The sequence below is a fragment of the Berkeleyomyces rouxiae genome, assembly GCF_048999995.1.
Source record: "Berkeleyomyces rouxiae strain 22BRR77 chromosome Unknown BrBRR77_ptg000004l, whole genome shotgun sequence".
Classification (NCBI taxonomy): domain Eukaryota; kingdom Fungi; phylum Ascomycota; class Sordariomycetes; order Microascales; family Ceratocystidaceae; genus Berkeleyomyces; species Berkeleyomyces rouxiae.
This window is the reverse complement of record NW_027396494.1, coordinates 1,773,021-1,790,404: the sequence shown is the minus strand read 5'-3', so window position 1 is coordinate 1,790,404 and position 17,384 is coordinate 1,773,021. Positions and strand designations below refer to the sequence as shown.

General features: G+C 50.1%; 3 protein-coding genes across 3 annotated transcripts; 1 reads left to right on the top strand and 2 right to left on the bottom strand.

Moving 5' to 3' along the window:
* Positions 1 to 685: 685 nt before the first annotated feature.
* On the top strand, positions 686 to 5,329 carry BROUX77_004700 (uncharacterized protein; the record flags this gene model as incomplete). The annotated part of the gene is made up of 1 exon (XM_073749492.1): positions 686 to 5,329. The coding sequence occupies one exon, from the start codon at positions 686 to 688 to the stop codon at positions 5,327 to 5,329; it is 4,644 nt and encodes a 1,547-aa protein (XP_073605157.1).
* A 704-nt stretch (positions 5,330 to 6,033) lies between these two features.
* On the bottom strand, positions 6,034 to 6,612 carry BROUX77_004699 (uncharacterized protein; the record flags this gene model as incomplete). Its single annotated transcript, XM_073749491.1, has 1 exon — positions 6,034 to 6,612. One exon carries the CDS (start codon positions 6,610 to 6,612, stop codon positions 6,034 to 6,036), a length of 579 nt encoding a protein of 192 aa, XP_073605156.1.
* Positions 6,613 to 12,398: 5,786 nt separating this feature from the next.
* Positions 12,399 to 13,625, bottom strand: BROUX77_004698 (uncharacterized protein; the record flags this gene model as incomplete). The annotated part of the gene is made up of 1 exon (XM_073749490.1): positions 12,399 to 13,625. The coding sequence occupies one exon, from the start codon at positions 13,623 to 13,625 to the stop codon at positions 12,399 to 12,401; it is 1,227 nt and encodes a 408-aa protein (XP_073605155.1).
* Positions 13,626 to 17,384: the final 3,759 nt, after the last annotated feature.

The following is a 17,384-nucleotide window of genomic DNA, read 5'->3' as shown; positions in this document are numbered from 1 at the left end:
CTTTGATTTTGCGCCGCTCCAGAGTGCCCTCCGCCCATGAAGCTCACGCTGCCCTGCAAACACTAAACGAGGCTATCTTGTCACACGGCAAACCGGCGTGGCCTACGCAGTACGAGACTTTCTTTTTATTTTCCTGCGCAAGGTACACCCGATATTTGCATCTGGCTTCGCGATATCCTGTGAAGCTGCCGCACCCTGAAAAGAGGCGCCCTGTTACTATCCTGCTGCCCACCGTGTATGTTTGTCTGTCTTGGCTGTAAGTCCTGTCCTGGTGTTGTCCTCCCACCCATACAAAGTAGCACCTCCACGACACCCAGAATCCGTTCAATCTTTTTTCCGCCTCTAGACTCGATACTGTTGCACCCATACAGCCTCTTATGCTTCGGCTGTCTGTTCTATACCTGCTTGCACGTGCCATCCGGGCTGGCTTGGCCGCATACTGCACTTGAGCCTGCGCTAACTATGCCTTGTTACGCAGATCGATAATACTAATCCCGCTTCCGCACCTATTCTTGGACGACGTCATTTTTTCCTCGCTGTTCCCACACCTGACACTTGCGACATACATCAGGTCTAATGTGTGCTCTTTCATGCTAAAAACACCGCACAATTTGGTCTCTCGCCATTGCATTGCCCTCTAGCTGTGCCAAGCTAGAATTGCTACTTTGCGTTTGGCCCTCAAATCATGAACAGCAAGCGCAAATTTGAGGAATTCGATCCGAACGAGTCGGATTCTAACGACGAGAACTTCGAGCCTGTTCCCGATAGCAGTCCGCGCCGAAACAAGAAAAAAAACCGCAAGAACAACAACCACACTCGCTCCAAGCGCCCCAGAGGAGGCTATCACGGCTCTGACATTGAAGACGGAGAGAGCATTGGTAGCGACTCCGAAGACTTTATTGAAGAAGACGACGATTCCTGCGAATCCGAGGACAACGCCCCTCTGAACAAAGCCGGCCGTCGTACCCGCAGAGCTGCCGCGGCGGAACATAACTGGATCGAATCAAGTGACAATTCCGAAGAGGACTTGGTCGCCGGCGAAGACGAGTCTGCCAACGAAGAAGACGACGGAAATCAGTCTGATCGATCTAAAACGCCCACAAACCGGCCAACATATATCGTCCACCTCAAGGTCTCGCCTAGCAAGCTTGCTGAACAGCTGCTCATCTGCGCACGGACCCCCAGAGCTCGCACCGAAGAATTCAAAGACGAACTCAGTGACCGCCCTACTTCTAGCCATACCGTTGCCTCAGCTAGTGGTGATACCTCCACCATGGTGCGCCCAACTCGTTCTTCGCGTGGGATGAAGGGAATGAAAGCTCCCAACTATAACGATACCATCCCAGACAGTGATCCTGTGCTGGGTGATGACGAAACGGGGCCTCTTGATGGACACCAGGGCCCCGATGTCATGGAAATCGGAGATGATTTGGATGGAAAAGTTGAGCAAACGCCACACTCCAACAAGCCTCATCTATCAGCCGATGATGATGATGATGATGATGATGACATGCCAGTGACTCGCAGGCTACGGAGTCGTCGTGTAGCCGTTGCTGACGATGACTATGAAGCCGAAGCTGGCGACAAACAGAGTGGCGACGCGACCAGCCGATCGCAACGGCTTACCCGCAGAGCTAAAAAGAATGCGGATGCCGGCAGTGATTTTGAGCCCATTGACGATTCAGACGGCGAGAATTCAGTTGCCGATGGGAAAAAGCAAAAGTCCGACGACGACGACGACGATGAAGACGCCGACTCTCCTGTACCTACGCGCAGAGGCAGATCAAACCGCAAGGCTAAAGGCTCTCAGATGTCGGACGGGTCCGGCGAGGATTTAGACCAGGACGAGCTAGCAGAAGAGCTTCATGAGTTGACGAAAGGCAACCGCTCATCTCGTCGGCGTCGCCGAGAACGATCGCCATCCATTATCTATGATGGGCCTTCTAAACGACGACGAGCTGCTGCTAAACCTGCTGGATCCTATTTCATGGCGCCGCTCAACACTGTTGCCATGGAGGACGACGAAGCTGATGACCCTGCGCCGGCCCCGACCCGTCGCAAAGGTGGTCGTACGGGCGCCAGCGCAGCGTGGGAGCGACCTTTGAACTCTACATATGGTCCATTCGGCGGCGCCACTGCCGGAGGTGCTTTGCTTGGTGGCCCGTGGGGCACCGGCGCCACTGGTGGTGTGGACTCTGACAGCAGTGATGACGAGATGGGCCAACGGTCCAACGATGCTGGCAATGTTGGAGTTGCGTCTGGGTCTGCTGGAGGTCTTCTAGGCGGTGCTGGTGCCGTAGATCCTTCTGGAATAGCACCCAACGTAGGGAAACTCAAGAATCACAAGGCCCTGGCTGATGCTGATCCCCTTGGTGTCGATTTGAGCGTCGATTTCAGCAAGGTTGGTGGTCTTGAGGGCCATATCGACAAGCTCAAGGAGATGGTGCAGTTACCACTGCTATACCCTGAACTTTTCCAGCGTTTCCATGTTACACCTCCCAGAGGCGTGCTGTTCCATGGCCCCCCTGGTACGGGTAAGACACTTCTCGCTCGTGCCTTGTCTAACTCTGTTACCTCGGGCGGTAAAAAGATTTCCTTCTATATGCGCAAAGGTGCAGACGCCTTGTCAAAATGGGTGGGCGAGGCAGAGAAACAACTACGCTTATTATTTGAAGAGGCCCGGCGCACGCAGCCAAGCATTATTTTTTTCGACGAGATTGACGGCCTGGCGCCTGTCCGATCCAGCAAACAAGAGCAAATTCATGCCTCAATCGTGTCGACGCTACTGGCGCTCATGGACGGAATGGATGGCCGAGGCCAGGTGATTGTCATTGGCGCGACCAATAGGCCTGACAACATAGACCCCGCGCTTCGCCGCCCGGGACGTTTTGACCGCGAATTCTACTTTCCTCTACCCGATCTTGCTGCACGGAGATCCATTCTGGATATTCATACCAAGGACTGGGGTCTGGCAGACAGTTTCAAAGATAAGCTGGCTGAAAATACAAAGGGATATGGAGGTGCTGATCTCCGCGCCTTGTGCACAGAGGCGGCATTGAACTCGATCCAGCGCGCATATCCTCAAATTTACGCGTCAACAGAGAAGCTTATTGTTGATCCCGGCAAGATCAACGTCCACGCTACAGACTTCATGATCTCCATCAAGGGCATGATCCCGTCTTCCGAGAGATCTGCTTCCTCCGTTGCAACGCCTCTTCCTCCATCAATCGAACCCCTGCTACAAGAACAGCTTGACACCATCAGATCTGCTCTGGACAACTGCCTCCCTCGCAAGAAAAAGACTACGGCGCTGGAGGAAGCCATGTATGAGCAGCATAACGATGCTGATCACGGCTTTGGACGCGAGACTCTGCACCAAGAGTTTGAGCGGTCACGCGTGTTCCGTCCCCGTCTTCTCATTCACGGCGAATCTGGCATGGGTCAAACGTATCTGGCTCAAGCATTGCTTCACTATCTTGAGGGCGTTCACGTGCAAACCTTTGATTTTGCCTCCTTGCTAGCCGATGGCCGTTCCATGGAACAAGTCATTGTAGCACAGTTTACAGAGATCCGGAGGCATAAGCCTAGTGTCATATTCATTCCAAACGTTGAGATGTGGTTCGCCTCTATAGAGAATACACTAGCCTATCTCACGTTCCGAACAATGCTTCAGACCATCCCTGCTTCAGACCCCGTGCTTCTTTTGGCCACTGCAGACTGTAGCAAGAAGGCACTTCCTCCGACCCTCATAAAAGATCTATTTGGGTTTACCCAGAAAAATACTGTGGGCATTGAGCGGCCAAGCAACACGAAGCGTCGGACCTTCTTTGAGGCAGTGACCTCACTTGTCTTGAAGGAGCCTACTGATTTCCCGAACCCTGAAAACCGCCGTAAGCGTGTGCTTGAGATTCTTCCTGTAGCTCCGCCACCACCACCGCGAGAGCCATCGAAAGACGAGATCAAGGCTCTCCTGAAGCGAGACCGCCAACTCCTCAACCAGCTAAAGGTCCTGCTACAGCCCATCATGGACCAGATCAACAGACGCTACCGCAAATTCCGCCAACCAGTTATTCCATTCTCGCAGCTGCACTACTTGTATAACCAGCTGGACGCAGATCATGTTTCTCCTGATCTCCCAGACAGTATCCCGGCCGAGCAAAAGAGATATACGATTGTCAAGGACAAGTACGGAGTGGATGTATTGTACGACAACGAGATGGAAAAGATGTACTACAATCTGGAAACGACAACTATTGAGGAGCGTCTGTCTAACGGATTCTACGCCCGCCCAGGCGACTTCCTGTTCGATATTCGCACGCTAGCCAAGGACTCGCGAAACATAGGAGACAAGGAACGCACCCTCAAAGCCAACGAGCTTGTGAGCAATGTTGAGGTTGACGTTGCTAGTATCGAGACTACAAGCCAAGTTGACTGGGAGTCTTTGTATCAACGACAACTGGCTCGCGCTCGTGAAGCCGAGGAGAAGTTGCGCAAGAAGATGGAGCTGGAGGAAGCCAAGATTGTCTCCCAACCCGATGTCGTTGACGAGGGCAGTGATGCTATCGGCCCTGTGACTTTGGGTGAACACATCCCTGGTGTGAGGACGACGGCAAGGTTTCAGCTGATTGCACCTGATCCCGCAGTCTCTAACGGCGTTAAAACGGCAATTGTTGCAGGGGGGCCCGAGGATACGCCCATGGGTGGGATGGATGAATCTGCCGCTTCCATTGGGAACGGCTTGGTGAACCCCCCGTCCACATCTGTCCCTGTTGCAACAACACTCAAGAGTCTACCCCTGTCTCAAAAGCCTTCGACGATCTCCACGTCACCCAATGGTGCCGAGGCACAGGCCGCAGCCAACGGTGTGTCGAGCACAAGGAACTCTTACTTGACGAATGCGACAACCAGCATGCGCACCGACGAGCTGCCCGACACCCAGCTCATGTCCAACGCTTTTGGCGAAAGCTCTTCTGTCCTCGACGCCCGGGCGACTAACGGGCCTAAGTCCGCTACGCCTAACAGCGTTGCGCGGGCCAGAAACGACGCAGGCAGCGACGCCAACGGTACAGCCAACTTTGCAGCGCTGGCGCAGGGCGCGGTCAAGCCGAGCCAGGCGCAGGTCGACACGCTGTTGGCGCAGGTCACGGAGCGCACGTCGGGCTGCACGATTGATCAGCTGGAGCAGATTGGGCGTGAGCTGATGGACGAGGTCTGGCGCACGCGCGGCGAGTGGAACAGAGTCAAGGTGCTGGAGTCGCTGGTGATTACGTTCAACGGCGTCATTGGTGATATCGAGGATACACAAGGTCAATTGATATCGAGCCAATAAATGGAGGGGGGGGATGCTGGCGAATGATGGGCTGGTTTTATTTGCATCCTGTGCTGTGTTCTCTTTGCTTTCTGTTGCCCCGCTAGACGGACAGGGTGTGGCTGTCGTTTTTCTTTTTTTTTTTTTTTTTCTTTTCTCTCTTTTTAAACTCCACGTTGGGTCGGCTTGTCTAGGAGTGGGCTTGGATTTCTCCGGGGTGCCATATTTGTTCTATTTCTGCATTAATTATATCAAGTGTTTTGCCTGATTGTTTTTAAGAGTGTTGTCAAAAGCTGATGGTGATTTGTTGCGACTTTTCGGTGATGGACGCCAACCAGCTCGGCTGATGTTATTGAAGAGCCGTGCCTTTGGGCGTGAGTCCCATGAGCTGGGTGTGTACATGAACAACACATGTAGCAACCCAGAAACCATGCGGGTTAGATGCTATGCCCGGATTCACGAGAAAATGGCTACTTGACAATTTGAACAAGTATTCCAAGAAGAAAACAAAACAAAAAAGCCCAAGGACAACCGAGAAGGTAGGACATTGAAAACATCACAAACGCAACCTCAATATTAGCAGACACATTTCTTTTTTTGTAAAGTCAGTTGTCATGGATACTAGATATCATTTACGAGTTAATGACTCCAACGCAACTGTTCCGGAAGGTGTCGACTTTGATATCCTCGGGAAAAGAGGCCCTCACCGCCGATTCAATATCCGCCTACCGCGAGGTATGGCTCCAATTACCCGGGAACAACATCTCCTCAGCTGCCGCAGATGCCGTAGCAGACAGGGCGGGGAAGAGGAAGGGATTCGACGGTGCCGAAGAAACATATATGGTCGTCGAATGCACGGGCTCAGAAACTGTGGGAATGTAGGCTGTAGGTGTTGTCATTGGGACAGGGACCATTGCCGGGGCCATGCTGCTTTGAGCTGGAAAGGCGGACATTCCATAGCCGGCGTTGGAGGCCTGGGCTCGGTTGGTTGTTCCGTAGCCGGTGCTGAAGGCTTGTGCCGGGTTAGGTGTTCTGTAGTTGGCGCTGGGGGCCTGGGCTTGGTGGGTTGGGGCCGGCTGTGCCCAGGAGTTTTGCTGCTGCTGAGCTCCGGTAGAGTACGTTGTGGGCGGCGCAGAAGAAAGAGAGGACGGCGACGGTGTATAGAATGCCCCGAAGCCAGCGTTCATATCCTGGTTAATCGCTGCGTAGTATTGCCAGTTGTACTCTAGCTGCTGCGGCTGAGGCCGGGTGCCATGGCCAGGGGCCATGTAGCCTCTCTGCTGGCTCGACGGAGTGGGGGCCATGATTTTCTTGCTAGTTGCGGCCGTGGGAGGAGATGGGATGCAATGAGCAGGAGAGGAGAGAGGAAATATACAGCGTGCGATGGAGGGCTGGCTGGTGTGTTGTTTGACGAGAAGGATGGAATATTGTGAGCTTTTAAGTTGAGTGCGTGGTTAAAGGAAAAATCCAAATGATGAAAATCAAGTTATTCACAACCAGAAGCGAGTGCAGTCTTTTATACGCTGGTATAGAACTGATTTCAACGGGACGGGGTAACCATCCCGAAAGATGGCGTATTCTGGGCTCCGACCAAGTGCTTTGTAACCGGTGGCGAGTGCAGTCTTGTATGGGCGGGACTTGGGTCAAACAGGACTTATTTTTACGGGACAGGGTAACCATCTTGAGAAAGATTACTTATCCTCGGCCCCGACTAAGTATTGGGAGTAATGCCGATTTATATTGGTCGGCAACCATGGTTTATCGGGCGGCTAGATGAATGGAGCTGGTCACTGTGGTGGTTGGTGGTTTGAAAGGCTGTAGTTTGGGCTGTCTCGGCCTCGATATACGCAGAAAGTTTTTTCAGAATGTATCCGAGAGCGATTTGCATTGATTCTAGTCTTAGATACTGATATTTAGACACCATAGTATGTTCAATTTTGGCATCCTGATGACATACGGTTCCAAGTCCCAACGAGATTATGTGTGACCATGTTGTTTTGTGTAACCATTCATATTTTCAAAAGAAAACCGTCAGCATCTTCATAAACCCTAACATTGCCGTCATCTTTCACAGACGACCACGGCTTGTAGAAAACACGGGATGTCGTCCTCTCCCCACCAATTAACCTACAATATACTGGACCGGTACCTGCAGCGGATGGCCCCACGAGAACCCTTGGTGTTGTATTCTTTTTGATGATTGGTATTTCTAAAGCTGATTGCCCGTGTAATCCGTTTTATGTATCTATCGCATGCCGGGATTCCGTCGTGGGGAATGACGTCTATTTTGTATTGAATCTTGTGAGTAAGGAAGGAGTCCACGTATAGGTATCTTGAGGTGGAACTCATCTACAAAAATAGGGACGACACAAGACCCATGAAACCATGAACTAACAAGTATTGAGTCACAGTAGTTATAACATGTATTTCTTAGTAATGAATCATGACTTGTTACCAACTATGCAGCTTGCCGAAGATGTACACGCTGCATCCCAGGTTCTAAAAACTCAAGATTCCCAAATATCATGATGAGAACCCTCCCAAACGAATTGGCAAGTACAACAGTAAATCTATCTACGGCGCAACGGGTACCACGGAAAGAAAGAGGGATCCACAAGATTGGAATGTCCTCCCACAATATCCAGCAGTCGTCTGGGCTGATGCTGACTTTATTGGATGGCTTGGGAAAAGGTGGGAAAGTTGTTGACTCATTTGAGGACTGGCTAGAAATAGCTATAGCACTGCGATCGGTGATGAGAAAGGCCCCGAGATAGTCAAATTTGAGACTTTTTGTATGCACTTCCAGCACTTGGGCACAGGTGCCATCATCAGTTCGCCAGAGTCGCACCGTGTGACCAGATGAAGCAGAGGCCACAAGCCTGCCGTCAGGTGAGAAGACCACTGAAGTTACGTATTTAGTGTGGCCCTCCATCACTTGGGCACATGTGCCATCATCAGTTCGCCAGAGCCGCACGGTTTCATCGTACGAAGCCGAGGCCATGAGTCTGCCGTCAGGTGAGAAGGCCACTGATTTTACTTGTCCAGTATGGTCTTCCAGGATCAGCTCACATTGGTCCCACTCATGATTCACCTCTGGCTTCAGCAACATCCACCCTGCAATTCCTTTTTCAAAGGTTCGTCGAACCAGACTATTTTTTGGGGTAAAGGCAAGGACGGAAGAATAAATCTGAAGAGGTGTATCGGTAATTGTTGGCATATTGATTCGTATCAGTCGCAGCGCGTCTTGCAAAAAAGCTTGCATATTGCTGCTTTCCCCTGTCTATAGACTGTTAGCCGATTGATCAGGTCTAGTCCCCGATCAACAGTAACATGGAGAATCGTTTGCAGTGCCCTCAGAATTTTGACGCTATCCGGGGCTCTTCCAATCAGACTCATTACTTCCAACCAATGAAGAAGATGATCTTTCAAGAACTGAAAAACATCGCTGCTATCATCGACAAGAACTTCACTCTTTTGCATATGGTGAGCCCAGTGGAGAGAGGCATATTGCAGCCCTGACGGAAGATGGTCGTGTATGACTTTGCTCGGAACACCGGAGTACTTTGTTTCTGGCAGTGTGAGTTTGCACATGTCTTCGTGAAAGTGCTCCTTCATGACACGCAGACAGTTCTTAGCCAAGCTCCTGTGGGTTTCTTTTTCATCCACCCAAAATGATACCCTTCCCTGTTTTTCGGGATCAACCAGAAAGTCGCGGAAAGATAGATGAAACAGCCTCACTGGCGAGTCACTTGATGTCGGTATATCAAGGACTGAGTGCAGCAAGTCAAGCTGACCTTCGATTTTACGTTCTGGAATATTTAAAAGTTGTCCCAGTGCGACAGTTGTCACGGGACTTGCGAGAGTTATCATTGGGCCGACAATCGCTCGGAACATTTCAATCTTTTGCTTTTCGTGTTTGGCTGTTGAACCTTTGATTATATGGTTGAGCATAGGCAGATACGTTGCATATAGTTGTGAAAATTGATCACCTGCTTCAAAATTGACGACCTGTTCAAGCAGGTCATCTGGATTACCCAAGTTCCGATCATTGAAAAATCGGCAAATTGTAGCTGCGAAGATGAAAAGCGGGATGGCCTTGGCAACAAGAGCCCCAAAGTTTTGTGCCCCGGGCCAGCCAGAAAGCAATTGTCTGTGGGGGGCCACAGAACTGTTGTACTCCGTCTTGATTTTGTGAAGCTCATTTTTCAAGAAAGCGGATATATCACGCTCAACGATGCTGGGCAGTATCTCATGAAGGACCGAGTCTTGAAATGTTCCTTGGGTAGCGTTGAAGCCAAGGCAGATGGGTAGGTCAGGTCGACTGGTAACCAGCCACTTGAACATCATGTTTGGGTTTGTAATCTTTGCGCAGGAGGAAAAAAGGTCAATGATGAGTTTTATATCGTCATCATTGTCACACTCATCAAGAGCATCAACTACAAACACCAGGAAGGATCCTTTAGGAGACCTAGGCGAGATACTGGCTAGTGGTTCCTTAATGAGCTTCTGAAATTGCTCTTTAGGCCCCTCTCTTACAATTGTTTTGTCATTACCGATTGCCGTGCAGATGGCTTGTGCAAAGTCAGCGTACTTTTCGGTGAGCTGGATGGCGAGTGTCGTGACGAATCTTGACAAGTTTCCGCAGTTACCCTCTCCCCTTTTGAAGAGGAAACTTGCACTAAGCTGGCTGCGCTTTGTGAAATTATGGCAAATGGCCCGAGAAATGGTAGATTTTCTTGTGCTGGCTATGCCATTCAACCAAAAGAGAGACTCTGAAGAAGAAGCACTCGCCCATGTGTCAATGTCTTTCAGAAGCTCCACCCGAGTCCCTGGCAGACAGACTGCATTGTTTCTTTCATCGTGGGAGTTAAACGATGCTCCCTTTGCAATAGTGAGGATGTTCAGAGAAGCTTTGACCGAGAGTTTGTGAAGAAGATTACTAAATCAAAGATTTGTTAGAGTTCGCCTGATACAAGTAGGGAGGAGCACCTCACGTCTGATGAACTTGGAGAATATGGGAGATAGTTTCGTTGTATTCCCTAATATTCCCGATAATTCCATCCAACTCGTCACTCTTAAATGGCCATTTAAGTGCGCGACTAAATAGTTTTATCCGTTTGGTCGTAGGTTTGAAGTGAAGTCTTTGGTTCAGTTCCTTCAGCTGATCTTGACTCTGTTGGAGAACCTGTTTTAAACTCTGAGACTTTTCAAGCTCTTGTCCCTCTGGCGTCTTCAGTAAGTCGCGAACCTTTCCGCTGACGTCTTGTAGAACTTTGACCGTCTTTGATAACTGGTTGATTTCGGTAGCGGAGTTTTTGACAGATTTGCTATACTGAAGGCAAACTGAGCCAACTTTGACAGCCAACTCAAAAACTGCAATGACAGTAGTAGCAGCACTTAGCACTTCTATTCTGGAAACGACAGGGGAGTGGGGGATATTGGTATTTCGTCAGAGGCGACAATAGCGGGCTGATGATGTTTTTCACGGGAATTCAATCATGAAAATGGGGTGGTGTCGAGAGTCAGGTCTTCTTCAATTTTCTTTTTCCGAGGAAATAAAAGCTGAAGTGGAGGGGATTCCGAGGGCGGTTATCAAGAATCACACTCATCTCACTGTATGCGGGCGAAATGCACGCTGCCCAACAGCCACGTGATTGGCCTCGCATACAAAACCGTCAGCATACACCCATGACAAAAAGCGAGGTGCTGCATTTCATTGGCAAAAATACTGGCCTATACAGTGGTGAAAAAGGAGGGGATAGTGATGAGAATTTCAAGATCTTCAATATTGGCGGAAGGTTTTTCTTGTTGTTGTCCGCGCCTGCTTCAAACATAAGTTACACAATGACTAACCAGCTACGTGTATCACACGGAGAAGGCAAGTGCACAATCCAGCAGTTGTTATCTAAGTCTAGCGACAGAAAATGATATTGGAGCAGAGAAGGAAATTGTGGGTTGACTTCTGTCCTACTCGCCGGGCAAAATACGGAATATACTTCGTATGGCGCTAGGTGCAAGATAATGGACAAGAGATCAGTTGGTTGCTCTATTCTCCTCCTTCTCCAGTCTCAATCTATCTGTAGTGAGAAATCTATCTGTCGTGAGAGCTATTTACAAGTACAAAGCGGGGTGTCACCAGAGTTAGCACCGGAGGGGCTCACGTGATTATGACCCTGTGCTCCAGGATACCTCAGATGTGCAGTGGCATGCCTCTCGATGAAGCTGTGGGGTTGGTGTTGCTTTCTTTGGCGGCATTTAGAAAGATGCATCCAGATGCTGATTGGATATCAAGTCTTACAAAAGAGATAGATATCATGACATAGTATGTCAACAACACGACATGAATTCTTCACCGCTCAAAGGTTCCTCTTGGTTAATTGGCCAAATACTCACAGATCAATCACGATGAAAAACAGTGCATTGGGTAAATTCTCTCCATGTATTTTCAAACGGCTGCCTACGCTTGACGTTGGCCAACTAGCACCTACTCGACATAATTGTGAACTATTATCTGACTCCATGATACCGAGTTTGTCCATAGCTTACGTAAAAAAGAAATGCATGACACTCACAGGCCACCGCCCATCACCCCACATATCTCGACAAATGGCGTATGGCTAAGCCAGTGGCTAATCACAAGTAACCCTTCGGCGTGCTGCTTGTATGTTTCCAAACCTGTTAGTTAGTTCCTCCGTGTAGTGTACTGTTACACAGATCTCGTTGGCTCTTTTGACGATGAACTTGACCTCTCTAACATTCGGAACCGAAATGGCCACCGTGACGAAAACTTGCCTCCAATGCTTGTACTTCTATATCGGGGCCAGGTTGGCATCATACGCATATATTTACTGACTGAGAAAGAAAACACGCTTTGCCTCCTGTCGGCAATCAAAAGGTACCACTCCCCCCTCCACCGACGCGACGCAAAGTCCTACCGACTTGAGCATGTCAGCCGCTGCAAAACACCCAAGCGGTGGGTCTTAATAGCAGGGGCCATCTTGCCTTTATCAGATGCCAAAGGATGAATTGGCGCCGCCTTGTGTTGCTGCGGTGGCCACAGCTTGCCGCCAAAGCAACGGGACCCAAGCTGCTAGCTCCAGGACACCAAGTCCTTTTGTCTGCCGCTTTCGTCCAAGTCAACCACCACAGCAGCAAATTCGCCTCTCTCGTCCTCATCCTCAAAATCGTCCACGTCCAAATCCACCATCTCACCATCCTCTAGCATGGCCTGGCCTGATCTGACGTAGTCTCCAGAAATATCCCAGCCAATTTCCTCCAACACGTTTTCGACCTTTTGGAACGCAGTAATGACGGCAGCAGCATCAGAAAAGATGGGCGTTTGTGTTTCCAGAGCTTCCCGGATGCGACGACCATAAACTGTAATGGCTAATCTGAGGTCCTTGATGTTGCCCATTGCATAATCGAAGATGCCTCCCTCTAGATATGCCTTGTCATATGTAATCTGAGCAGCAAACGTATTAAGGAACAAAACTGTCAGCCGCGGCCTTTCCTCTACCAGTCGATATGCACGGAAAAACAGTCGCAAGACCATGTGCCACCACTCCTGTAGGCAGCTTTCGTTGCCCAGATGCATGCCAGCCAAAAAGGCAAGTTGCAACTCGCCCACGAGATCCGCCTCATTGGAAAGCTTGGCAATTTGTTCTAGAATATGTGCTGTAGAGTCAACTGCTGCTTCTGTTCGGGCTGCACCGACAAGACCAGTGCCAAATGTACGTTCGCCCGGGCCAAATGTAAAGACTAGCTCGCGCTCGCTAGTAGTGGCCGTTGTATTACTGGAGAGTGTGTGGTTGAGTGCAACTTCAGATGGTAGCACAAGGGAGCCCTTGACGCGGTCAGTGGTATGGCAAAACCACGGATCAGAAGGCCGTGCCAGGACACGGTTGAGTACAGCCGGAGTGATACAGAGAGTTATTTGATCCCAAAGGTCACGGGCGTCTCCCGCAAAACCCGGTTGGTTGGCCGTCTGATTTGTCGGGTTATCATAGTCAACCCAGTTTACATCTTGCGTTTTACACGAGAGTAGAGCCTCTTTTTGTGCCAGAATCTCAGCAGCAAGCGGTTCTGTCAAAACCTCATTGTAGTCGTCCCATTGTACCACATGGGTTTGGCCAGCGCCAGTAACTATGATCCAAGCGGCGCTCCGCATTGCCTTGTCAGTTTCTGACGTCCACACAAGGTGGGTTCCCGGGGGTAGATTTTTGAGCCCATGGAACTTGCGCGCTGTAAAGAACAGAGCATCAATGCCCACAAGGGCTTGGTCTGGCATTCCAGCCAGGATAACTGTGTCTTTGGCCATTTCTTGCGCGTCGACAACAGAATCTTCAGACAGGTCCGGCGAAGCTTGGGCAGGCTTTGTATGCGTGTGCAGCTGCTGCACGGGGAGAAGGGAAGTCTCTGAGGGGTGCAACGTGAGTTTCTGGGCTACAGGCGTAGCACAGGGGTCTGGTGGGTTTGATGCTATATGAACGCGCAGAGTTCCAAACGGAATAGACCCTATGGCATAGATAGAGATATGGGATGGCGCAGAGGAGGCTGATGTGATGCAGCTACCGAGGGAAGTGTGTGCGCGCTGTTGTCGACGAAACAGCTGCGAAGAGTTCCTCTGGGCAATGTTAGAAAGCGGGGGAAGAAAAACAAAGACCTCCGGGGTTTAGTAGACGTTTCAGGCTCACCAGTCGGGCACATGTGCGTGTGTAAGTTGCCGATATAGAGCGATAGTGCTAGGATCGTTGTCTAGACATTCCTGTGTACTTGTAGGTGTAGTGTCGGCAAGGGAGGCAAATAGAGGGCAAAGAGAAGCTGGTCGTGATGAGCGCTTGCAGGAGCAACAAGAAAGAAAGAGAAAAGGAAAAAAAAAACCAGTAGGGTGTGGTTTCGGCAGGTAGGCAATTGTTTAGTGATACTTTTGGTTTGGGTTTGTGCATAGGAGGAGATTAAAATAAATGACACGCACTGCGCGGGTTGTTGACGCTTTGGCGATGCTTCGAAAATGATTTGCCAGAGGCTGATCCCGCTGGCCGGACCCACAATGCGCCCCCACGAAAACCCACGAAAATCCTGTCACGTGACTAGATCCCGACGTCACTTCCTACTCCAGCGCCGGAATGTGCTAGATCGTGACTTTTGACATCGGGCTTGGCCGAATATTTCAAACGCCATCCATGCCGTAGTTTTTTTGTTTCTTTTTTCGTTTTCTTCTTCTAGTCTTTGCCCCTGCTTTCAAGTTCCCCCGGAGCTTCTACCATGGTCACAAAGCTGCTGCCACTTACATCTGCGCCAGGGTGGATGCATCGCCGACTTCCCGAATTCTTAGCAACAGCTCCCAAGGCTCTAGAGCTATTGTCCCTTGAACATCCAGTTTGGTGTGTTTTAGTGTCCGCTCGCCAGTCTGTGCACTCTATATCCCGATGGCTTTTAGTGCTCACCTAAACCATTTCCCAGCATAATGGCAGCCCGCGTAACCCTAGCTTTAGTTTCTCAGTCATGTCTGGGCTTCGTGGCCACGCTACCTAGGCCGTACCTTAATTACTGTTGGTATTCTCTACGGCAGCCAAGTCTATTGTCTTGCCTACCTAGCCTAAGATCCGACCCAGCATAACCTTCATAGCTAGGGTCTGACGGGAAAAATCTCAGAAACACTCTGGCTCAAACCTCTAAAGTAGTGCTGGCTCTCCCGCTTTCCTGGTCAACTATGTACAGGCCTTACTACCCATCTAGCTAGTTGAACTCGCTAAAGGAAAGCCAAACTACTAAAACAATGGACAATCTTGCTTTTTCTTTATGCTTGACGCTGGCGCTTGAGATTTGGTGTTGGTGCCACGATATTCTACCCAAGCTGTTACCGCCGACTAGCAAATAAGCAAGCTTGTCTAGACTACTTTTCTTTCAACGACAAGTGATTCAAGACGAAGCTTTGAGGAAATCATACGAGGGGAGGAAAGATGGGAGCGAGGAAATACCTCAGACTGTCCCCGTCACTCGTCGGGCATGTCGCTATCCACCACGTTCTGGAGCACACTTGATGCACGCCTGATTTCTTTCTCCTCGTATGCCTGCTCTCACCTCAGTCCTCGGCTAGGCCGGCCTCGGTCCGTTTTTACTCACGCCCCTCTCCCCTCTCCTTTCTCTTCCTTCGATTCCATCATGTTTTGAAATGTTTTTCATTTCTCACCAGCCCTCTGATACATCAGCACCCCCCACTCCTCCTGAGTCCCAGTTATGGCACAGTGCCACGGCTTCTAAGCGGTACCTATCCGCATAATTCCCTCTTGGTCTTTTACCAAATGTCGTCTCTAGACTGCGTGCTTTTAGCTCCTGGGATGGGTCATGTGCCAGGAACCTGATTCGACAACAGATTCGCCTGGTTGCGCAGACTGCTAACCCAGAAAGGAAATGTTTAGGCTTCAAGCTGTGTGTACATACAAGCATGAGCGCTAGCTACTCGTACTGTCTTTACACGTACATGTGGTACATTGTGCGTACAGTGTACAAGATACAAGGTCATACCGGATCCGGCGTCGACCCCATCCCTTCCCGGGTTCGCCTTCGCCAGCGGACCCCATGGCGCTATACCTGGAATAGTAAGCCCTAACCAGCGCCGAACCTTGTTTACGGTTCCGCTGCTGAAGGAAGGCCTTTTTTTCTTTTTCTTCTTTTTTTTGCTTTTCCTCATCCCCTCCTGTTCCTCTTTGCACTCCTGTTGATTCCAGACCTCTAAGGATCCAGTCGATAAGGGTTCAGCTCCTGGTTTGGGGCAGTATGAACAGGCTGAGCAACTCTTTTGGCAGGTTTGGGCCACGAATGCCTCGTTCCCACTGGGCATTTATCGACAAATAAAGTGACCCGATCAGCTCGTAATCAGCTGCTGGACAGCAGAAGTACATACCTCGCTTACGAGTTTCTAGTAGCTGGCCACGCTTCGACGTTGCCAGAGGCGTTAATCTTTCCCTATGACTGATTCCTCTCCAAAAAGAGCATCCTCTGTTCAGGTCGGGAGGCAATATTAAGAGGAAGTGAAGCAAGATGGAAATAGGGGGAGAGGCGGGCGGGACATGCAATACAGTCTGGAGAGAAGCCTCTCCCCCTTCTTCTCAACGTGTTGATGATTCACAGATTCTTTGCGCTTTTTGCTTCTTCGATAGCCGCCATGATCAAGACCCTGGCTTTTTACAAGACGCCGTCAGTTTTTAGACATGGACGATCACTCTTGGTCGTGTCTATTGCTCTGGTACATACTAACTGTAGTGCAAGTACGAGTAGACTTGTCTACAAGTCGCCTAGGTCAGAACCACCCAAAGGAAAGAAACCCTTGGAACAAAGAGAAGAAAAAAGAGGGCGAAGAAAGAAGCCGGCCAGCGTAGCAGTAGCCATAGCGTGAGGTGCAGGCCATAGGCGAACTTGTCTATACTAGTAGCGCATAACCTAAAGTGCAACGGGTTGAGAGGTTCCCCAGAATGAAGCAGAGATTTAGAGTGTCTAGCAAAAGACAAGACTAACTTGCATGTAGCTTGGCAGACAGGTTTCTGGGGGTTTTTCGAATGACGTGGCGCATTCAGTGTACAAACACCAAAACCTGATATTGCATTCCTTGTACTACAAGCGAAAGCACGACGAGGAAAAAAATACAAGATCGTACCCCAAGAGGGGGGATTGAAAAAGTTCAACGAAACAGTATCAAAGTATGCCGCTGGAAGAAATTTAAACACAGTTCATGCAGTGCGACTATCAGCGAGACACAGCTTATACATAACCAATAACCAGGTCTGCATGTCCTGTATTCTTGTTCGAGTGCACACCTCGGTGCTGTCCAGTTGATGTTCTGTGCAACCATACACAACATCGCCAGCTTCCGGTTTTCCCCCACACCCCCCTCCTCCCTCTTCCCCCCTCCATCATGTATGTGCTCCCCCAAAAAATCCCAGTTCTTGTCCTTTTTTAGGCCCATGGAAGTTCCCCCCCCCCCGTCTCCAGTGCTTCGGCTACCCTGCATTAGCGCCAATGTCAACAAGAAGCACAGGTCAACCTGCTCGGCGGCCAGACGCAAAGACTATTTTAG